Raw genomic sequence first — 22,717 nt, 5'->3', positions numbered from 1 at the left:
GCTGATCTGGCTCCTATATTAAACCTTTCCTTTGGAAATACGGAATGCAGTGGGCACTCTGTTAGGCGGAATTATGAAGTGCCAGACTAGCATTAGTTTCTCTTTAACATAACTAAAGTAACACAGTTGACTGCAGGAGACTTTTTAGAGTATCACAGTTCCTACATGAGTCAGAACTGAGTATTGCTAAAGAGCTATATCCTTGGAATTATTTTAAACTGGTTTTTTACTCCTTTCTTGCCAAAGAACTGTTATAAGAAAGACATTGCTGCTGATCCTGCTTTTTAAGCTAGGTGTATACTTTAGGTTTTATCACACTCACTCACCTTTAATCTTGGTGGCATTGGTCACTAGTTTTTTAAAGACACCATTGAATAATGATTTTTTAAATGAGGCAAATTAGTACTCAAAAATACAAACAACTGATGAGTGAAACAATGAGTTATTTTTTGGCAGAGAGGAACAAGTTATTGTTACAGTTTAGTTGTTTCACTGTGGTAAGAGTATTTTGTAAAACTTGGACTGGTGTATTTAAAAAGTGATTCTGCAAAACAGGAATTCCATTATGGTATGCATGATAACAGCTCAAGAATTTTGAAAAAATGTATGAGTAATGGTGTTTTTGGTTTTTTTTTAAAAGTAGAATTTATCAAGTTTTCAGAGGCACGTTTGTCCTTTGCTTTTGAGTGTGATTTATATATTCTAATATATAATTTATATATTCTAATAATTCTTTTCTGAATAATTAAACAAATGCATTTATACATGTAATCAGTTGTTCACTTGTTCAATTTAAATGCTTTCATCGCTGTTGTTCCCAGTTTTGTGTACATAGCTGCTGAACTGATTATAAATTTATTAATAAAATAAATTGCAATTGGATATAATTATTGGTAACATAATAATATATGATGTAGGGAGGGACTGTCTTCTGTTCCAAGATACCGTTTCAGTGTATTGGAGGCCACTGATGGGTTACAATGCCCTAGAAGAACACCTTATAATTTTTAATTAAAAGGCTCTTTTACTTGGAATTGTTGCATCCCAAGCTCTGTTGTACTTTAATGTGTATGTATATCTGCTGCATTCATGGTGTTTTCCATTAAATGGTTTGCAATGTCAAAATTAAGACAGATCTTTTTCTTGCAAAACAGTCATGTGTATTCCAGCAGGTGGCTTTGTTGAGTCAGCAATGTTTACTCATTTGTGGAATTGTTTTGCATTAAAACAGTAGGCTTTGTGAGACTGTACATTTTGCATTATTTTAATGTTTATTAAATCTTTTTCTTTCAGTCTGATCTTGCGGATCAGAGTGTATTTAATTTTATCCCAGAGGGCGAACATTCAGAAATTTACAAAATACTGTCTTCTCATCTGCTGGAAAGTGATTCCTTGACACCAGAATACTTAAAATGTAAGTAGTTACTCTGAGTTAATCCCGGTTGGCAGCGCAGCCCCAGGCAGCCTCTTGCTTGCTCCTCCCAGTGGGATGGGGAAAAAATCAGAAGAGTAAAAGTGAGAAAACTTGTGGGTTGAGATAGAGACAGTTTAATAAGTGAAGCAAAAGCTTTGTGTATAAGATAAGCAAAATAAGGAATTAATTTGCTGCTTTCTGTCAGCAGGCAGGTGTTTAGCCATCTCCAGGAAAGCAGAGCTTCATTATCTGTAATGGTTACTTGGGAAGACAAACCTTCTTCTCCCCCTTCCTTCTTCTTTCCTCAACTTTTATTGCTGAGCATGATGTGATGTGGTATGGGATATCCCTTAGGTCAGCTGTCCCAGCTGCATCCCCTCCCAGCTCCTTGTGCACCCCCAGCCTACTCGCTGGTGGGGCACTGTGAGAAACAGAAAAGGCCTTTGCACTGTGTGAGCACTGCTCAGCAGTAGATAAAACATCCCTGTGTTGTCAGTGCTGTTTGAGTAACAAATGCAAAACACAGCACCATATGAGCTACTATGAAGAAAATTAACTCTATCCCAGATGAAACCAGTACAGTAGTTGTGTTAAAAATAATCTGCTTTCTATCACATTATCAGTTCTTTTCTTCCACCCCAAGCAGAAACATATGAGTGAACCCTGAAGAATAGAAGCATTTTTTTGTGGTTCCCTCCAGAGAGTAAAATTTTCAGTGTTGCATTGCTTTTCACTCTATGGCTTTCCCAAGTAGTAGAAATGTTCATCTTGTTTATATAGCTTCTATTTAGACAGTTGTAGCAGTTGGCAAGAATAAAAACATATTTAAAAGCCTAATGGGTTTAGGAAGTGTATGCTTTAGGGAACTCCAGTTTAGGGCAGCTGATTCTTTAAAATAGCTCTAGTTTTCAGGGGATTTCTGTGTCATAAGCATTCAGGCCTTTCATGCACAAATTCAAAAGGATTTCTCCTTTTCTTTAGGTTAGTTAGTATCATGCTGGTTAAAAGCAGAGGCTGTAGCCATTTGTAATGACAACATTTACAGTGTCTCAATAATTATGCAGCTTCATTATTCCTGCTTTCCATTCCATGTTACCTATGAGCTTCATCAAGCATGTAGCCTTTTAATTTGTTTACTCTTTTCTCAGCAAAAAATCAACTAGAATTCTGCTGCCATATGCTGCGAGGAACAATAGATCCAAAAGAGCAACCTACATATGAATATGTAAAATTTATAGGAAATTTCAAGTGTTTGAATAATGGTAAGTAATTTCAGTGATGTTAGAGTGGAATACTTAGGCAGCTTCACAGCTAAACAGGCTTGGGACCATTGTGCAAAACTTAATGTTGAACTGAAATCAGTCTTTCAAAAGAGCTTGAGGCAGAGTTATATCACTTCTGTATTGTTTTAATGAAAAAGAAGAAAAACTGCCGATCAGGTATTACATGCCTATGTGCTTGAATGCAAAATGTAGTAATTATGCTTAATGTTTTCAATTAAAGAAAACTAGTATTTTGTAAAACATTTTTTTAAAGAATGTAAGAGAAATTTAAGCAAATGCTTTTAAATAAATAGCCTGAATTTAGTTAAGCATAATCCATACTTAAACAGGTGACTGAGTATCTTGAAGATCAGTGGTACTGAGTACCTGCAGTCCTCATTATGCACTGAGCTGGGAAGTAAAATGTAGGTTTTCCCCCAATTCAATTCCGTGCTTTCACTGACAAGAGTTACCACTCAGATGAATGGATGGACCATTACATTTTTCTGCACTGAGTTCCTTCTCCCTTCCATTGAAGTTATTTTCCTTAGTTATGTACTAATATTATTCCTCTGTACTACATCTCTAATCTGTTTGGTGAGCCCATGCTGACTGTTTACTTGAGAGGGATGTTTATTTGGTCAGCCAGACAAATGTGTTGTGCAGTGTGGACAGTAGATCTTCATTAAGATCACCCGCCAAAATATTATTAAAAACAGTATCTTGTAAAGAAACTTATGTTTTTTTATGTGATACCAACATTTTTCTCACAAAATGGGGAGAGTTTGAGTGTTAGTGCCAAATGCAGGTATATGATGTTATAGGAAAGACAAGAAACAGGCATGAAAAAAACAAATATGGTGCTAATCTTCGAAAGAGAAGCAGTTGGGAAACTGTAGACCTGTCAATTGCAGTTCAATGTTGGGAAATATTCCAGAACACATAATAAAACTATATGTGAGCTTCAGGAAGCTAGCAAGGAATTGAATAGCAACCATTGTGGATTTTTCAGGTAGAAATAGCATCAAATCAATTTAGTTTCCTCTGCCAAAGAGTAATACACTGTGTGGATAAGAGGACAAAGCGCAAATAAATGATGGACTTAATATGCTTTTGACAGTTAGCATATTCTGTTCTCACAAACATGTAAGGGAAGAACATGTTAATTGAAATTGCTGGAGTAGCTGCAGAAAGCTTTGGAAAGCTTAACAATGTTCACTATCAAAATGGAGTTTTAATGGACTTCTGGATTTGATCAGTATTTTCATTAATGTTATGAATAATGGAACATAGTTTTCAGTCATGAAATTATGCAAGAACACTAAAAACAGGATAAGAATTCAGCTCCAGATTTAGAAAATAAATAATTTGGGGGAAAAAAACCAGACAAATCAACTAAGAACATACACAAGTTACTACATTAGGAATAACTATTTGAACAGGGGGAGATGTTACAGTCAGCTAGACAGCAGTCCTTTAGAAAAAGGAGTTACTGTGGAATGTAAACTGAACATGACCAAATCACCATGACCAATCACCAAAGTGTGAAAATGCAAAAGTATTTCTAAAATATAGTCTAACCCACATGACATAATCCCTCTGCACTTCTTACTACCCATAGGTCCTCATCCAGTTTTTGACGCTGCTTGTCAGGAGTAAGTAAAGCAGTTGGAAAGAGTTCAGAGTAGAGCAATGAAAGCAATTAGAAATTTCAAAATCTAACTTACGAGGCAAGATAAACTTTGAAGAACAAAGGAGAAGGGATAAGATAAAGAGGAAGGAAATTGCCTGTTTTTTTCCTGATGGAAAGAAAGGAGCTGTAAGGTTAAATTACATGAAGAAACTTCAGTAGAAGTTCTAACCCAGAGTTTCTTAAAACTGCTTTGTCAGATAATATAATGTTAGCTCTAATTTTAGTTCTTTGAGAAAGTTACTTGATGGTTGTGTTCCCATTACTACTGTGCAGCTGCTCTTCCTGTGTATATGTGTGTATATATTATATATTGTATTTTTGTTAATGCATGTTAAGTTATAAGCAAACCACATTAGATAAATATTGGGCCATTTGTCTTGTGCTATGACTGCCATTTTCCTCCACGTTTCTATTGTAATCGGTGTTGATCTCTTCGCTATCTTCCCTCAGTTCCCAACTCTGCGCACAACGGTTTTGAAGGAACTATTCAGCGATCGCACCGGCCTTCATATGAAGATAAAGTTTGCTTTGTAGCCACAGTTAGATTAGCTACACCCCAGTTTATCAAGGTATGTACAAATGAAATCACTTTTGTATAATTTTTAAATTTACTATAAACAGGAAAACTTCAGGGAGAATGCAAGCAACGTTTCAAATACCATTAATGAAAACTGTAAGGAATTTTATTATATGAAACTGAAAGTGTCTGTGTTTCTTACTTCACACAGAAATAGGTTAAGTATTATGCAAAGCATCAAATGAAGTTGTTATGGTGAATGCCATTAAAGAGTCATATAAAATGACTCTGTCATTTGATTTAAATTTATTAAAATCCAATGCTCTCCACAGCAGGGGGGTTGGAACTAAATGATCTTTAAGGTCCTTTCCAACCCAAGCCATTCTGTGATTCTAAACAGTAATATGCAAGAAATAAATTTAGAAGAAGTCCATAGGAATATAATTTAGCAAGTTTTACTTAAACAGAATGAAAGGTAACCCTGAGATTCCACTTTCACTGGATAAATTAATAGTTTTTGTTGAAAATTGGATGTGAATTTTATGTTGCTGATGATCTTGCTGTAGTTTGGCACAGAAGCAAATCTGGTAGGGCTTAATGAAAGTTAGTTGTCAGTAACTGAGAGATGGGTTTGAGGTAATAGAACTCTTTTGTTTCAGTACTTTTAGTTATTCAGTAACTTGATTGTTTAAAGAGAACGTTTTGCTTAACTGCTAATGTACAATGAAGGTATCTTTCCAATTTTAGAATTGGATTTGTATGAAATTTATGGTTTACTAAGTATAATCCTGTTCCCCACCAAAATCAGTTAAAATAAATACACAGGATACAATACAGGGTAGTCTGTGATTGTGTTTCAGATTATGTGTTTTATACAAATATATTAATCAAGATACAGGGTAGTGTACTATCTAACCTTTGTTCTTGCAATTTAGTTGTAAAGAAATACCATGAAATGTATATGGCACATGGTTAAGCTGCTGTCTGTCATGCAGAACTCTGACCATTTAAGACTTCTGCTTGTAAAAGTCGAATGCACTGGTATCTTAAGCTGAAGATTGTTCGTGGTAGCCTCTGAAGACATCATCTATATACTTTGAACTTTGAAAGCATAGCAGGGAGCCTGTGGAGAAATCATATAAACTTCTTCAGCTCTGTCAGGCTGAATAGGAATTGGATCTCTCCAGACTGCATGCCAGAGAGAGTTGGTTTTTTATTTTTCCTGAAGCCATGGAAGTCTTTCATCTGACACTTTTCTTCCCATGTGGTCTAAATAATGTTCTTTCTGTTATGCCTACAGTCAGTAGAGATGTTAAATGTGTGATTTTTTTACTTCATGAAATACTTGAGGAAAAAGACCAACCTGGCAGTATTTGCAAATATCTTTATCTTTTGAAGCCTGATAGTTTAGAAGATACTATAGTAAAACTTCTGTGTTTCCTACTTGTGGAACGGGACATTTGGAAGTTGAGGAACATCCATTTATGATCTTTCAGGACCCTCAGTCTCCTGAGGGTGAAAGCCTTACAGATTATACTTTGGCCAAATTTCATTCCTCTTTATCTGGACTTTTGAGCCCCGAGTGCCTAAGGAAGTGTTAATATTACAAAGGTTTTAAGATCCTCTCAAGGGTTTTGACTAGTCCTCTTAATCTGAGAAATCTTCTAAAAAGGACTAACATTAGAGTGAAGCCTTTTAATCTGACAATGCTTGTTTATTCTCTTTTGATACCTTCTGCTATTATTGAGGCTAGCATTGACTAGATTTTAGCAAGTAAGTGTTTTGTCAGGAAATTCGCCATCCCAGTGGCTTTACTAACAGATGCATGACACAGACAGTAATGAGAAGTGTATTTTAGTGCTGTATTGCCTTCTTTAAGGTAGAACCTCCCTGCTCATCTACCACTTTTTCTATTTCAGATGGTATATGGCTCTGGGTTTGGGGTTTTTTTTTCCTTTTTCTTTTCTTTTTTTTTTACCTAGAATGTAATTTCTCAAGAATATACAGTGATTTCGCAGAAAGCCATACTATTAATCAGAGTAATCTCCGAAAGTTCACGTTTTTATTTTCTGCATGTGACCCCATTACTGACTGTTTTGTAACAAAATGTGCCACAGATTTTGCTCCCCAGCGAAGGGATTTGGCTCCACACATTGTTTTAAAAAATTATCTTGCATTTTTGCTGGTAAATTATTGAATCCTATCGAGAAGGCAGGATTAATCCAACCAAAAGGTTTCTACTAGAATACTTTTTGTTACAAACCAAAGTCCTTTCTTTTCTAGATGCCCTGTTGACAACTTCAACAAGATGCCTTGTTGAACAAGATAGCTTCTGCCCAGAGTATTTTACAGTGTAATATCTGTAAATCATTAATATAAATGCATTGACTAATCAGATACTAACCTGCTGCCAGCTCCTCTCTTAACAATGATGTTTTTACTGTGATTCTACTGCCTGCACTTCAGTTATTTTTTCTTTTGTTTTGACTTGTGCCAAAATAATTAGATTAAAAGAAACAACAAATCAAATGTGTATGTCAGGGATATACATTTACTCTGTGATTTATTTTACTTTGCTATGAGTAGTGCTTTATTTAATACTGTAATCGTAGGAAAGTGGAGGAGCTTTGGGTTTTAGGGGTAGTTTCAGTTTTGAAGGTTAAGTCTTGCTAACTGGAAGTTACACCAAGAGACACAAACTTGTTCCCAGAGTGATTTTGTTCATTACCTCCGTCACATGACTCACTTTCTAGTCATTGTCTTTAGATTTTACACTGGTGAAGGTGAGAAAAAAATAGTTATGTTCACTTTTTTCTTTCACAGAAAGAAAACTTAGAAATATCTATTAAAAGAACTGAAAAATATCCACTTAAACTCTTTGTATTACGAGCTGAAAGAATGAAAAGGAAGGTGGTTCCTTCTTAGGAACAACGGTTAATTTCCTACTGTATTTTTCCACAGGACTATTTTAGTTACAGATGTTTGCAGAGCAGCAGTGTGCTTGTCTGGCCACATCTGTCGTGAATATTATGTCAGTGCAGCAGCTGTACTGTAGTCTTTAGGAACCTGTTGTGGTATCTGATAATCAATAGATTCTGCTGTGTTCCTGGCAATGGGAATACCATTGCAAGCTCCTACAAGTGTGACAAATGTGTGCAGGTGTCCAAAAAAGAAAGATTTACTGATCTCTAATTTTATTGTAATACTTCAGGGGTTGTATTTGTATGCATGCATATATTCATCATCCATCTTTCTTCTTGGAAGGCAGTGCAAGAGGAGTTTGCAAAGGAAGCAACTGTCTTGGGGTACTTAGCTTTGCTATTGTCTCAGCGTAAGGCTCAGTACTGGGTGGGACATCTTTGCCTCTCTGGAAGGGAACGATAGAAGCTGACACGCACAAATGTCTGAGTGGCATACATTTCAAATGATGTACAGAACAGAATACCTTAAGGATCTGTTGTAATAGTGGAAATACAATTTTCTCTTGCTGTTCATGAGTTCTAAACATGAGATTAGTGTGTCATTTGTAGTACATGTCTGTGCCCTCAAACCAAAGTGATTTAGAGTACTCTGTATTCACTAAAAGGAAGAATCCTATTCCTAAATTCAAAATAATCTGATCATCTTGCTAATGTGGTTTTTTATCCATTATAAGCATATATTGTAATCAGAGTGTCTAGTGGGAGTGTTTCATCTCTTCTTTTGCTCATTGCAAGTTAAAAGCATAACTGCAGGAACTATTGATTTCTCCTTGTACTACTGTGTTTGTATTTACTGAGTTTGAGTTTAATCTCATGTCTGGGTTCCATTTAAATCAACTGCGTGTCAGCCTGGCACAGCTGAGATTAGATTCTACCCTCAGTACTATGCACCTAAACAAGTAAAAACAATGAAGCTGTCTAAAAATAACATTATAGTGGAGTTACCTACTAACTTTAAGTAAATCTGATTAATTTCAAAGAGTTTATGAATTATTATAGAGCAGTTTTGATAGAGATTTTTATTTTTTTCCTTTTTAGGAAATGTGCACTGTTGAAGAACCCAATGAAGAGTTCACATCTCGACATAGCTTAGAATGGAAATTCCTGTTCTTGGATCACAGGTGCAATTCCTTCTGTGTATGGCAGCAATAGTAGCTGAATCACAGCGGTGGCTATAATATTTAGAGTTCAGTAATCAGCATTAACTACTCATAGCTTGTGTTGGGTTTAATTGTTATTTTTTTCGAGCACTTACTGTAAACAAGAAAACTTATATAATGGAATATTTTTGTTTGTTTTGTGTGAAAATAAAATGACATGAATTTTTGTGTTAATTAGGGCACCTCCGATAATAGGTTATCTTCCATTTGAAGTTTTGGGAACATCAGGCTATGATTATTATCATGTGGATGATCTAGATAATCTGGCAAAATGTCACGAGCATTGTGAGTACGACTAAATTGCTACAATAAATAGGTTTGCTTTATAGATGTTGGTTTAGAGTTTGTTAAATTGTACAACTGTTGTAGTGAAATTTTGTGATATATTTGAGTGAAGTGTCTTTACTGGCATTACTGCACTGCTGATGTTCATCTTTTTTCTTTTGATACAGAACTACAAAACAGATTTAACTTTATCTTACAGCGTTTTCATTGTAAATTGGTAAATTGGAGTGCACAGCACTATGACTAATACTTCTCCAGTTCTTTGAATAATGTTTAAAAGGCCCTGTGATGGTTAATAAGTGAAAAATTGTTTAAACATGTAATAGAATAAGCTTTCTATTTAGCTGTATTTTTTCTTTATAAAGCTGTGTTTAAATTTTTTGCACATAAATTTTTCACAATATTTTAAAAAATGCACAAAAGTGGAAGTTTGAATTTTGCAGTTCTGTGAAAAATGCAGTGTACATTTTTTTTGGTAGAAAACTACAGTGTGAAACCTGTTCTTGGTTATTGTCATAATACTGGATTTGGACATTGTTTGGGCCATATGAAGCTGGGAAATAATATTTACTATGTAGTTGCAATACTTACAGACTGGAAAGACAGTAAAATTTATTCTTCACTTTTATAGTAATGCAGTATGGGAAAGGGAAGTCATGTTACTACAGATTCCTTACAAAGGGACAACAATGGATTTGGCTACAAACACATTACTATATCACGTATCACCAGTGGAATTCCAGGCCAGAGTTTATTGTCTGTACACACACTGTTGTAAGGTAATTATTTTTTTTTAAATTTATATTAGAGAAATTCTAATGGCATGGGAGCTATACTGCTGGGATTTTTGCAGGTACAGAAATCATGGCAGTTTAAAGAATCATTGGAAACTTCCCGAGACACTTGATAAGCAAGATACCTCTGAGGAGTTTGGTTTTTGAGGTATATTTTTTAAATAATCCAAGAATATAGTAGTCATATGTGGTTTGTTCTTCTAGTTATGCAGAAGTTAGAGCAGAAAGACGACGGGAACTTGGTATTGAGGAGTCTCTTCCAGAGATAACAGCAGATAAAGTGAGTGTCTCACATAATTTTATTTTACCTCTTCTTTCTTTCACATTAAAGATAATATGTAAACAAATACACAGCAGCAGGAAATGTTTTGTCCTCTTACAGATAAAGTAATTATTTTGAGCGATAAATAATATGACTATTTAAAATGATCAAAGAAGTCTAGGAAGGGTGTTTGTTTAACTGCATTCTGCCCTGAACACTTAGCCTCCTCTTTTCAGGAGTCCATGTGCCTGTAGTTATAACATGGCAACATCCATAAGTCCTTATTAAGATCTGATTCCTGCAGAGTTTGGTTTGTAAATAAATGTTATTCCTTATGGGAAGCACCCATAATCTGAAAAACCAACGTCAACGCACAAAGATGGATTAAAAGGAATTCACAAGAAGAAAGCAGGAGCTGTTCCATTGCATAACTCTCTCCCACTTCTTAGAAGTATACAAAATTCATTTTGAGTTACTGTCTTTTGGAACTTTAGTGAGTCTTAGATAAACCAATCTGTGCAGATGCTCTTCTGTGTTTTCCCCTGGCAGTTCAGAAATGTTTTTGCTTGGCAGTTCAGCAAGTTTTCTCTGATAATGCTCCTTCTAGTGGAATGAACTCGTCCTACCTCAAAAGAATAAACAGTTCACTCATTGCACAGGTGTTCAGAGTCAATTGAGTTGCTAGAGAAGGGAGTCAGCTCAGCAGTCAGTTTGTGGCCTACGTCTGCATGTGTTTTGACTTCCAGGCTTATCTGGCATTGGTTTGGTTTCTTTTCCAACCTGTTTCCTGGAACAAGTTGCCCAAAGAAGTTGTGGATGCCCCCTCCCTGGAAGTGTTCAAGGCCAGGCTGGATGAGGCTTTGAGCAACCTGGACTATTGGAAAGTGACCCTGCCATGGCAGGGGGATTGGAAGTAGATGATCTTTAAGGTCCCTTCCAACCCAGACTGTTCTGTGATTCTATGATAAAAGCCACAAATGGAAACTGAGCTTATAGATATCAGACAGGCCACTACTTCTGCAGTTACCTGTGTAAGGGGGTTGATTAGACATGGCATGATCTTAGATATCTGCTAACAGGAATGTACATTGTGTGCTGAATCAGATAAAATAATTGTTGTTCATGTGTGTCTCTTCAGAGTCAGGACTCTGGGTCTGACAATCACATAAATACAGTGAGTCTCAAAGAAGCACTGGAAAGGTTTGACACCAGCCCCACACCTTCTGCTTCCTCCAGGAGTTCAAGAAAATCTTCACATACAGCAGTATCAGATCATTCATGTAAGCACCAATGGTTGAAAATATAATTGCCTTCCTAGTGAAGTCTTTCTCTATTTACTTAAATGCATAACTTGCAGTTAATCATCATTGTATGAAAAGTGTGCAAATGAAAATGTCCTTTTTGATGGTTCAGAGATCTGCTGAGCACTCAGATTTTCCGAGGTTGTGTAGTGATTTCTACTTCTAAAAGTACAATAGCAGACCCTGGAACACCCTATTTCAGTCCATCAGATTGCATTCTTGTTGGATAGTCAGAGTAAAAAAAAAGAGTCCAAGCCTTAATTTTTTTTTGTTCATTAAAAGCTTCGTGTGATTTGATTATTGCATTGCAGAATTGAGATTACTATTAACGTCTCTTTCTCTTTTGACTCTGAACATTGTCAGCAACACCAACTAAAATGACAGTGGATACTAGCACTCCTCCAAGGCAAAGCTTATCTGGTCATGAAAAGACTGTGCAAAGAAGATCATCTCTGAGTAGTCAGGTAAATCTTCAGAGAAAAATGTTGTACTTAATCAGTGTAATTCACCTCTAAAAGGTATTATTAAACCCCTATAACCTTTATTTTATTTCTTACAAAACCATATAATTTAAACTGTTACATTTTCACTTGGAATACATGACTGTACATCAGAATTGTATCATCAATGTATACAGTGCAGCAACTATGCTACATTTTAAGGGAATACAATAATTAAGCATATAAGGGGGGGTGGGGTTGGCATTAGGGTTTGCACGACTGTATATGAATCTCTGCTTTCACTCACACATAACTTCTTTTTATGTTTCTGCATTTTTTTATATGTATATAATTACTTATACATTTTATGAAATTGCCAACATAGTGCTGTGTGTCCCTAGAGAGAATTCAAATAGATTAATGACTAAGAATTTTAGTCAATACTTTCATATAGTTTCTGAAATCTTAGTAACGTGAGAAAATGTCATGTTTCATGTACTTCCTGCTCATGTTCCACTTGAACTAATACATGCACTTCAAAAATACTATGCTTATGAAAATACGCATTTTTAAAAATGAATAGTTTAAGAATAAATCAAAGGAGTGAACTTCCAAACTTCTTGAAAAAGTTTTTCCCTTACTACAAATAAGACTTAAAACCAGTTCTAATTGTAATTTCTGATTTTCCTGTTTTATATCTACTGCTGTTATATATATTTCAGCAGTGAAAAAATTTTATATATATATTATGTATATAATAAATTGCTCTTGTATTCTTAATTCACTAATATTTAAAGTTACATATTTCAGGAAACATTTCTTTGTTTTTTATCATATGTTCATATGATCCTATTTTGGAATTGACACTTTATGTAAAGAAATACTTCATGTCAAGTATGAAGTTCATTCTCCTCCAGTTACGGAACATTTTTTTAAATTCTAGTCTTTAAGCTCCCAGTCTCTTGGACAACCTGTAGCACAGCCATCGATGTCTCAGCCTGCAACTTTACAGCTCCAGTCTGGCATGTCCCAGGTATGGATTAAGTTGCTTAATTGTTTATTATTTTTCATACAGTCTTGTTCTGAATATAAGGTTAATTTCTCTTTCAGAAATTGAGTTCTTTGGTGCCAAGGTCACCTTTAACATTATTCTCTTGAAATGAGAAAATTCCCCAATTTGACACTTATCCTTTATTTTTTTCTTCCTGTTACTTATGTGGATATAGTTTTCAGCCTTGGCTGTTAGAAACATGGATACAAACACAATTTAAGATAAAATATTTTAGGATATGAATTTAAAAATCCATCAACTATGCTGGTAACTTTCTGCACATAATGCTTGTAACACAAGGCAACTTGGTCTGTGAAACACTTTTGTGAAGTAGGAACAGTGGTATCGAGTCCAACCAAAGATCTATGTCCTGTAGATAGGATGTAAGTAGCAAAAGCTTATATCGACTTGTGGCATGTAGCAGTTGTCTAGGGAAGAATAGAAGTGGCAAGCATAGTTTCTCTGTGGGCTCAGCCTTCAACAGTTTGTGACTGAGGGTGTTCCCAAGTTAATTGCATGTCTTTTAGCTCTGCATAATTTTTTTTTTTTGTAAACTGGTGCAATCACAGAATCACAGAATGGTTGAGGTTGGAAGGGACCTCTGAAGGTCATCTGGTCCAACCACCCTGCTCAGGCAGGGGCTCCTAGAGCACATGAACCAGGATTTTGTCCAGGCCAGTTTTGAATATCTTCAGAGAGGGAGATTCCACAACCTCTCTGGGCAGCCTGTTCCACTGCTCAGTCACCCTCACAGTAAAGTAATTCTTCCTAATTTTTAACCTGAGAGAGCTTTAACATCTGCAGTACCATGTAAATGACTAAGGCATTTTATAGAGTCTTGGTGATTTGGACACCAGTCAGTTTCTTGTGCTATGGATTTTTTTTTTTTAGTTCACAAATTCTGATGCAGTTAAATGTGAGTTCTGTGACATTTTCATGCTAATAAATTTGTCCCCAGATTATGGTTATTAGTTTAAAAAGCAGGGCTTGATTTCTTTGCTACTCTGAAGGAGTGTATTTACTGCTTGTCAATAAAATGTCATTATTTTTGCTCAGTTTTTAATTAATTGCATTATAGCCTGTGTTTCAGTTTTCAGCTCAATTAGGAGCTATGCAGCATCTAAAGGACCAGCTAGAGCAAAGAACACGCATGATAGAGGCAAATATTCATCGACAGCAGGAAGAGTTGCGTAAGATTCAAGAGCAGCTTCAAATTGTCCATGGTCAAGGGCTCCAGGTGAGTTAGTGTAACTCTTGCAGGTTTGATCTGTACAGAATTTAGGCATCTAAAATAAGACTTGAGCACTTAATTCCACAAGGTGATCCTCCCTACTGCCTGCCAGCTGCTATCTGGACCTAATGTGCCTAAAATCACATCATCTGAAGCGACTGTTCCTGAGGTACCTGCCATTTTGCTTCTGAATGTATCTGGAAGCGCCCCAGTGTGGCTTTTCAATGTCAGGCAGCTCAAGCCTAGCTTATGCCTAAACCTAAATGTGAAAGGATGTAGTAGTTGTTACTTCTTGCAAAGTTTTGCAGCCATTAGAATATTAATCCAAAATGTGCAAGATAAGCATTGATTTCCTCTTTTAGCTCGAGAGTGTCAAATTCATACCTTTTGTTTCTTAAACTGCCCTAACTATCAGGCTGTGGTCCTCCTACACACCCTCCTGGTGAAGTGGTTCTCCTTTGCATGGTATCCTGAAGTCATTACTGAGCCAGAAATACAAGACATCTAGAGGATGCATTACTCAGTCTAGCAGCTGGCTACCTGATTTCTGTATTTTAACCAGTATATTTTTTTCTAATTTTGTCATTCTGTTTTCTGCAACTATCTTTGGGAAAAAAGAATTACCCTATTGGATTTTTCTAGTTAAAAAAATAACAACAAAAAAACCCCAACAAACAGAAAACCACAAAAAAAACCCCAAACCAAACTAAACTACAGCTTAAGGAAATAATGTATGTATTTTCAATGTGAATTGTGACTAAAGGGTAGAAAAAAATACTTCCTGGACGTACTGAGTGTGTTGCTTAAATTCTGTTGAAGAATAGGAGTTCCTGGCATGTGCCTTTTTCAGTGTTTTATCATGTCTAGCGTAAGCCTGCCAGCAGTAGACTGCCTTATAGATGCCTCAAAAGGAGAGATTCACAACTCTCTTCCCATGCACCATGGAGGGACCTTCTTCAGGACTGTGGAAACTAGGGAAAATCTAAGTGCTGCACATTCTACCTTATTACCCTGTCTTGTAGTCTTCAGCCTAACTTTTTGTAAAGACTCAATCATTTTTGTGCTGAATTCAGTTTACTACAACAATGCTGGAAAGTTCAGTATAATCATTACGTTTCTTGATTGCCAAAGAAGGTTACGTTCTTGGTGCTGTGCTTGGATCTTCTCATTCTGAGATTTTCTTCATTTGAATTAGTTTTGCCTCTGGAGATCTTACAAATAGAAATGTGATCTCAAACACATTTTATCTTTAGACAGTTGTAGACTACATTACAAGTTAGTCTCTAAATAGTACTTTAAGAAAAAATATTAAACCTTAATGTTTAGGTCTCTAGAAACCAGGATTCTGATTCTCATAAGTTACAGCAGAGTCTTTGAATACTGACCCTGTATGGGAGTTGGGCCTTTTGCTCTTGGTGGTTGCAATGCTCTTTCAACACTTCTAATAACTAAGATGAAACTTTATCTTATATTGATGTAAAATAATTAAGTTTAGTTTCTTTGAAACATCTTGAACAATTAACAGATTTTTCTTAAAAGCTAACTTGTGGATTTGTTTTTTTTAAGATGTTCTTGCAGCAGTCAACTTCTGGACTCAACTTTGGTTCTCTGCAGCTTGCTTCTGGAAATTCTTCAAATGCTCAGCAGCTGACACCAATAAACATGCAAGGTCAAGTTGTTCAGACTAATCAGACCCAAAGTGGGATGAACACAGGCCATATAAGTACTCCACAAATGATACAGCAACAGCCTTTGCCAAGTACCACAACACAGGTAAAATTCTCATTATTGATTATGCTGAATAGAATATATGCTGAAAATCAGCTGAAACACAACAATAGCTTCCCTGACATCCCCCTCCCAAATTTTTTTTTGAACAATGTCCTTTGAGTTGTATTAATTTCTTAATGTTTGAAGTTTTACAATTGAAATGCATTTATGTTCTTGATAATGCAATTTCAGATCTTACTTTAGGCATGTAAATAGTTAATAACAAGTAGTTTTTTTGAAAGACCAGTATCCAGAAAACTTTTAGCTTGCCATTTTTTAAATGTCTGTGAATTTTCTGTTGACAGAACACATTACATGAGATTTGTAGTAGGTGAGCTTGAAACCTAATGTCCAAACAGCAAAAAACTAGAAAAACGTAGGAACAGGACAAGCATATATTGGTGCTTCTGCAGTTGACTTTTCTACTCTTCAGCAGTTTCAGTCAGATGCCATAGGTGTATGACATCTCTAATGTAATAGGCTTTTTCTTCTATGAATTTCAGTTTATTTTCATTCCATGTAAACTTTGAAATCCACAGTATCTCATAGTGAGTTCTACAGCTTTAACTTCTGTGAAATACGATTGTTTTTTAAACCTGCTACCCAGCTCATAAACTGGGAAGGACATTGAGCAGCTGTTCACTTTTCATCTTCTCAGTCATACATGATTTCAAAGTCCTCTCTCACATGTACCTCCAAGAAGCCTGTTCTTCAGGCCAAACTCTTCTAATGGGTTTGACCATTTTGTGTATGGAGGCTCTTTATAGCTCTCATCTCTGTGGTCACCCTCCTCTGTACCTTTACCCAAATTCCAAACTTTCTTTTTGAGATTTGAAGAGGCAGGCTAGTGATGGACAGTGTTATCTTCTCGGCAATAAGCTAGTTCCAAACTTTTAAGTAAGAAGTTGGTTGACGTGATGTGCACATATTAGTCTGTCTGTCACAGAGATGCTAAAGAAGTGGAAAATAGGATCTTGAACAAACAGTATGCAAGCAGCTGAAAAAAATCAGGACAAAAATAACCCAAGGCGGGGGAAAAGGTTAATCTAACAGATTTTCAGATGCCTGAGGGTCAGTTCCACCTCTAAATCCTCAGTTGGTAGAAGTGGACTTTTAAATTAAGAATTTATTTGTCATAGTAAAACACTAGTAGTTGTGAAGTATGGGCAATGACAGTGAGGAAGACAGCTGTAGTACCTTGATATTTTCAAATTACTATCTCATAGAATGTTTTTTCTTTTCAGCATAATCAACAAAATGTACTTAGTGGACACAGTCAACAGTCTTCTCTTGCCAGCCAGTCACAGAATACAGTCTCAGCACCTTTGTATAACACCATGGTGATTTCTCAGCCAACAACAGGAAATGTGGTCCAGGTTCCTTCTAGCTTACCACAGAACAATAACCAGAATGCTGCTGCCGTAACCACTTTTACACAGGACAGACAAATCAGGTAAATCTTCAAGACCAATACTCAGATGACTTGCTGTAATGACAAGCTTACATAGCTACATCATATACAAAAGGGGCTAAAGTAGCATTAAAAAATTGCATGATTTATTGTGTTAACTATATATGGATACAACTGTTAAACCTAACTTTGCCCAAAATAACGTGTTTGCAGGCTTATCAAAGCCCGTGTTGTTATAGCAAAGTATGAACCTGACAAATCTGCGTTTCTCAAGCGCACGTGGTGCTTGATTTTTAATTTTTTTTTTACCTAAAGGGACTCCAAATGTCTTTTTCCATTAACAGATTTTCTCAAGGTCAGCAACTGGTAACAAAACTTGTCACGGCCCCAGTAGCATGTGGAGCAGTAATGGTACCAAGCACTATGTTTATGGGACAGGTGGTGACAGCTTACCCCACTTTTGCTGCCCAACAGCAGCAGCCACAGACTTTGTCAATTACGCAACAGCAGCAGCAGCAGCAAAGTCAGCAAGACCAGCAGCAGCAGCTCACCACAGTTCAGCAACCAGCTCAGCCACAGCTGACCCAACACCCCCAACAGTTCCTACAGGTAATGCAGCATTCTCTAATAATTGTTGAAAGTCCTGACGCTTTCAGTTGCTAGCTTATCCTAGGGGTGCTTTATTTGGAAACAGCACTTAAAATAGCAACCTGTGAACAAGCCTGAGGTAAGTTTATTCTGTAGCCATTCTCTAAAATCTTACTATTTAAAGGAGCAGTAGTCTTTCCTGCAATTTCACTCTGTGCTTTGTCCTGTTTTATATCTTCTTCCCTTTGAATTGTTGCTCTTGATTGAGCATGGGACGAAGACACAGATGTTTCCCTTTGAAACAGCTTGCATTTTCTTTGCATTCACATATTAATGCAAGAAGGTATGAGAGAGAGTCTCAAACAGAATTGGTTGTTCTGGAAAGCAGCATGCAACCCAAAGCAAGACATGGCCCCGTAACATGAGGCATGAACATCTGTCTAGGCTGCAGGGGAGGCTGAGCAGCAAGTAACCTTGTAAGCAGAGTGGAGAAGAACCTTGTTTTAGTGGAGAAAAAGAGAGACTGGATCAAAACAGAAGGAAGGCAAAACCCAAGGAGTTTAGAGACAGATAGGAAATGCCTACAAAAAGAAAAGAACCAGAAGGTAGAAAGAATTGATGGGGAAATCTGTTGCCATTTTTTAATTCCAGTTAATCGTGGGCACATCGCTCACCCGGCAGGTGATATTGGTGAGGGAGAACACTAGAGAGAAAGTGCCTCCAAGGTGGCGTGGGTTAAAATTAATTAATTTGGCCTCTCATATTGCCTTCTCCAAAGAAAGATAAAGCCCATGTAACTGTCACAATGTAGTTTGTGCACTTTCTTAACATTCTTTAACTACTCTAGGGATGTCATTTTTTTTTTTACTCTTTAAGAGTATAGAAAATTAAAAATCCTTGTTTTGCAAGTATTTCTTCTTTCTTACTGTGTGTGGTCTCCCATTTGCACTAAATGAGGGATCCTGTGCATAGGTGGAATATATACAAATGCAGCAAGTAATTGGAGGCTTAACCTACTTTTATATGCACAAAGAATGGTTATGGTTCTGTTTGGGGCTGAGTAAAATTTTCTTTCACTAGGTCACTGACAGAAAATATTGACTAATATTTTGAAAAATTGAAAAATTCTTTAATGGAAATGTACTAATTTCATTCATGCATCGGGCAAAGGCTTTTCAGCTGCAAGTTGACTCTCAAGAAGTGAGCTGAGGAATACTTAGTGATTTGAATTTCAGCACTCATTTGTGTAGTGGGAGATTTTTGAACTGAATCAAACCAGAGAGCAGATTTGAATGTGTTCTCTGACAACTCAGATAAATACTGTGACAACAATGCTGTTTAGCAGGTTGGTAGTGTCTGTAGCTCTGTTTCGATATTAAAAAGTTTGTACAATTTTGACTTAATTCTGGAGAAAAAGAGATTATCCGTGAAAATTAAGATCTCCAAAGGTCTGTTCCTGTATTTTTAGTACTATATTTTAGTATTTTTAATGCAAACTATTAAAGTGCTAGAATTCAAAGTGAAGCAAGTGCTCTTTAAAATGGAGAAAAGGAGCAGTGCTTTTCCTGCTTCTGCTTGCTGCGGCTTCTTACAGCCTGATGCTTTGGGTGCAGTAAGCGATGTAGTTTACTTTCTGCTGCAGAACATGTCTCTGGATTGAGATGTCTGAGTGCATTTGTACCCATCCTTCATTGCTTCTCTTCAGGAACCACCATCTCTGGGTTCTGAGAAAATTAATATTACAAACCAAGTACTATTTCCAATAGTGATCAGTCCCCTTCAAAGGGGATGTCTGGGCCTGCAGATGCAGCAGTTTCTTTGACTGTTTATTTTGGCTGTGGGAGATACATGTGATCTGTGCCAAGTCATGCACTGTTGTTTTATTTACTGCAATGACAGCCACCTGCACTTGTTCAGACAGATTCCTTAAGCCCTGTTATGCTCTTGTGGTTTGAAATGGAGACAAATTGCCATGTGTTTCTACCCATTGTCACGGGAAATTACAAAGACCGGTTACAGCTGCTTTACTAATTGGTCAGATGCTCTAATTAACTTCATTAGTATGAACTAATCTTTGCATTGTTTGATCAGCTTAGATGACCAAATCAGAAGTTTATTTTGATTGGACCCTTGTGAAAAGTTAAAAAGCAGCTAGGCCTGCGTTTCTCAGGGCAGCAGGAAAAATAATCTTTTTCTATTTGCATGTTTTAGACATCCAGGTTACTTCATGGAAATCAGTCAGCTCAGCTTATCCTCTCTGCTGCTTTCCCACTACAACAAAGCACTTTTACTCAGTCCCATCACCAGCAGCATCAGTCACAGCAGCAGCAGCAGCAACTTTCACGACACAGAACTGACAAGATGACTGATCCTTCCAAAGTTCAGCCACAGTAGTGTGGGGCTCTGCCTCTTTTTGAAGCAAAGTATCGCAGGAGGGGGCTGCTCCACAAAACAGTTGCTACAGGGGTAGCAGTACGAAGGGTTTCTTTCTAACCCACGGTGTTGAGATCTAACTTCTGGAATCTGTTAAGAAAAGCCACAAGGTGATGATGGGGACATGTCCAACTTTGATAGTTGCCCCAGTTTCTGTGTTCTAAAAGATTTGCTGCCATGTGTTAATTTGTCCAGGTGAAATCTCAAAATGCGACTGAAATGAGAGGAATGCTGAAAATAGTGGTATTTTTATTAATCCTGTACATTTTTAAAGTATTAAAATGGACATGAAGCAATTGTTTGAATTAGCAGAAAAAAATGCCAGGAATATAGCCCAAAAACCATCTAATTTTTTTCAGATTATTATGGGACAGTAAATATTTTGAAAATGTTGTGTGAAATCCAGTTCTCTGTTGTACAGATGCTGTAAAATATTGTGTATATGTCTGCATAAAAGGAGAAAGAGCAAAATATTTTATATGATGCATGAAAACGTAATACGTTATTTGTAGGTTTGAATATGTTTCCCTAAATTCTCACGCCATACTCAGACTAATGTTTTCCTCTGCTCTACCCTTTTGTTTACAACATGATGCATCATTATTTTCACCCTCAGTGTGGGCACAAGTCTCTTGTTTGTGCTTTGTCTGTGATGTCAGGGTTTGTTCGGTGAGGTTATAGTGTGTTGGTTAGTTGACTTTTCGAGGTTAAATTATTGATGAAGCTGTTTGAACTGGTGATCATGCATCAGGGTTCAGGACATTCAGATTCATGAACATCATCCATCATTTCATAATTAATTCATAATTTTATTTGAAAAATAGGAATTTGCACTGCTTTCTTGTGGATGGTTTGGAATTTTATTCCCCAAAGCTATCTTTTGATATAGTTCATAGTTGGAAATATTTATGTAAAAGGTTTAAAAAAATGACAGTAATTTTCAAGAATGTTTCAGTTATAGGAATAATTTGCACAAAAATATATTTACATTTAATAACCTTTTGGGCACTTTTTAACCACTTTCTCTGTGGTGAGAATTGTAACTTGTTAAAATATGTTGGAATCTTTTTATTCTCCTTCAGAAATTAGTCAGAACTAATTCAGGGTCATTTTAACAACAACAACAAAACCCATAGTGCCTTGATTTTAATTCAGGTAATAATGTTGAACATCTTGAATTACAATGTCTTGAATCTGTAACCATTTTCAATTTTGAAGTCTTAGTACATTGTCAGCCAAACTTGTGTATCTACTTCATAGCTGTTTCTGTATTGTGTTGATTTTAATAATGGTCTGAGTTGAGAACATGAGCATTTTTGAGTGGTGCTCCCCCTCAAACACTAGCCAGAAACAGAGGAGTCTCTAAAATCTCAGACCTTGAAGGTAATACTTTTAAAAGATCAAAAAATCTAAAAGTATAGGTTACTCCTTTTGCAGGAGGAGAAATAGTAAGCTGATGATTTTTTTTTAAATCATTTTTCATAGTGTTTAAAGTGTGTGTTGGGGGAGATCATGATTGCATTTAACACTACCACGCTATTGACTTAAGAGATATCACTGAACTAAGACTTCAGAAGGCAACTTCACTTTATAAAGAAAATAAAAAGTTCCAACAGATGATGTGCTATTTTAAGTAAATGTTCAGTAGGTTTTTATGGTACTAGTGCGTGAAAATCAGAACTTCAGAGGAAAATTAATAAATGCTGATAGATCTGATAAATAAAAACAAAAACAGTAAAAGCAGTTAAAATTAGTACTAGGGAGAGAAAGCTGGATTAATCTTGAATTCTGAGGAGGAGTTGAATGAATGTAACCAAATGGTGATGGACTATTTTGTACTATGAAACAGTTTGATTGTATTACTGGATGAACCAAACCTGCAGGAAGGTAATAGCAGTTTAGCCAAGCATTTGATCAGTTGGTTACGTTTTGAGGCTAGCCTTTGCCTCTGCATGTGTCTCACCATTAGGTCTTTGTTATTCCCCAGTTACAAAGCAAGAGTTTGGCACCAAAAAGCACAGCAGTGAACAAGGAAGGAGAGTGTAAGAAATACAGTACCAAAGAGAATCAGATTGCTTTCTGCTCCGAGAAGCCTTTTGCACCCTGGAGCAAGGAACAGATGCC

The 22,717-nt window shown here is 36.4% G+C and overlaps 1 protein-coding gene across 1 annotated transcript in view; it reads left to right on the top strand.

Moving 5' to 3' along the window:
* Positions 1-21,518, top strand: part of CLOCK (clock circadian regulator) — a gene marked incomplete at its 5' end in the record, with an annotated part of 22,643 nt that extends 1,125 nt beyond the window's left edge. The window contains 15 exons of the mRNA XM_010166019.1: positions 1,294-1,414; positions 2,563-2,676; positions 4,820-4,938; positions 8,906-8,988; positions 9,206-9,312; positions 9,944-10,091; positions 10,311-10,386; positions 11,507-11,648; positions 12,033-12,133; positions 13,053-13,142; positions 14,239-14,397; positions 15,958-16,164; positions 17,406-17,614; positions 17,917-18,181; positions 20,372-21,518. Coding sequence (XP_010164321.1) covers positions 1,294-1,414; positions 2,563-2,676; positions 4,820-4,938; positions 8,906-8,988; positions 9,206-9,312; positions 9,944-10,091; positions 10,311-10,386; positions 11,507-11,648; positions 12,033-12,133; positions 13,053-13,142; positions 14,239-14,397; positions 15,958-16,164; positions 17,406-17,614; positions 17,917-18,181; positions 20,372-20,554 — 2,124 coding nt within the window. The remainder of the gene's footprint in view (positions 1-1,293; positions 1,415-2,562; positions 2,677-4,819; positions 4,939-8,905; positions 8,989-9,205; positions 9,313-9,943; positions 10,092-10,310; positions 10,387-11,506; positions 11,649-12,032; positions 12,134-13,052; positions 13,143-14,238; positions 14,398-15,957; positions 16,165-17,405; positions 17,615-17,916; positions 18,182-20,371) is intronic.
* Positions 21,519-22,717: the final 1,199 nt, after the last annotated feature.

Source organism: Antrostomus carolinensis, unplaced genomic scaffold (assembly GCF_000700745.2).
Source record: "Antrostomus carolinensis isolate BGI_N321 unplaced genomic scaffold, ASM70074v2 scaffold27934, whole genome shotgun sequence".
Classification (NCBI taxonomy): domain Eukaryota; kingdom Metazoa; phylum Chordata; class Aves; order Caprimulgiformes; family Caprimulgidae; genus Antrostomus; species Antrostomus carolinensis.
The sequence above is the reverse complement of the archived record's forward strand: the minus strand, read 5'-3'. Positions and strand labels throughout refer to the sequence as shown.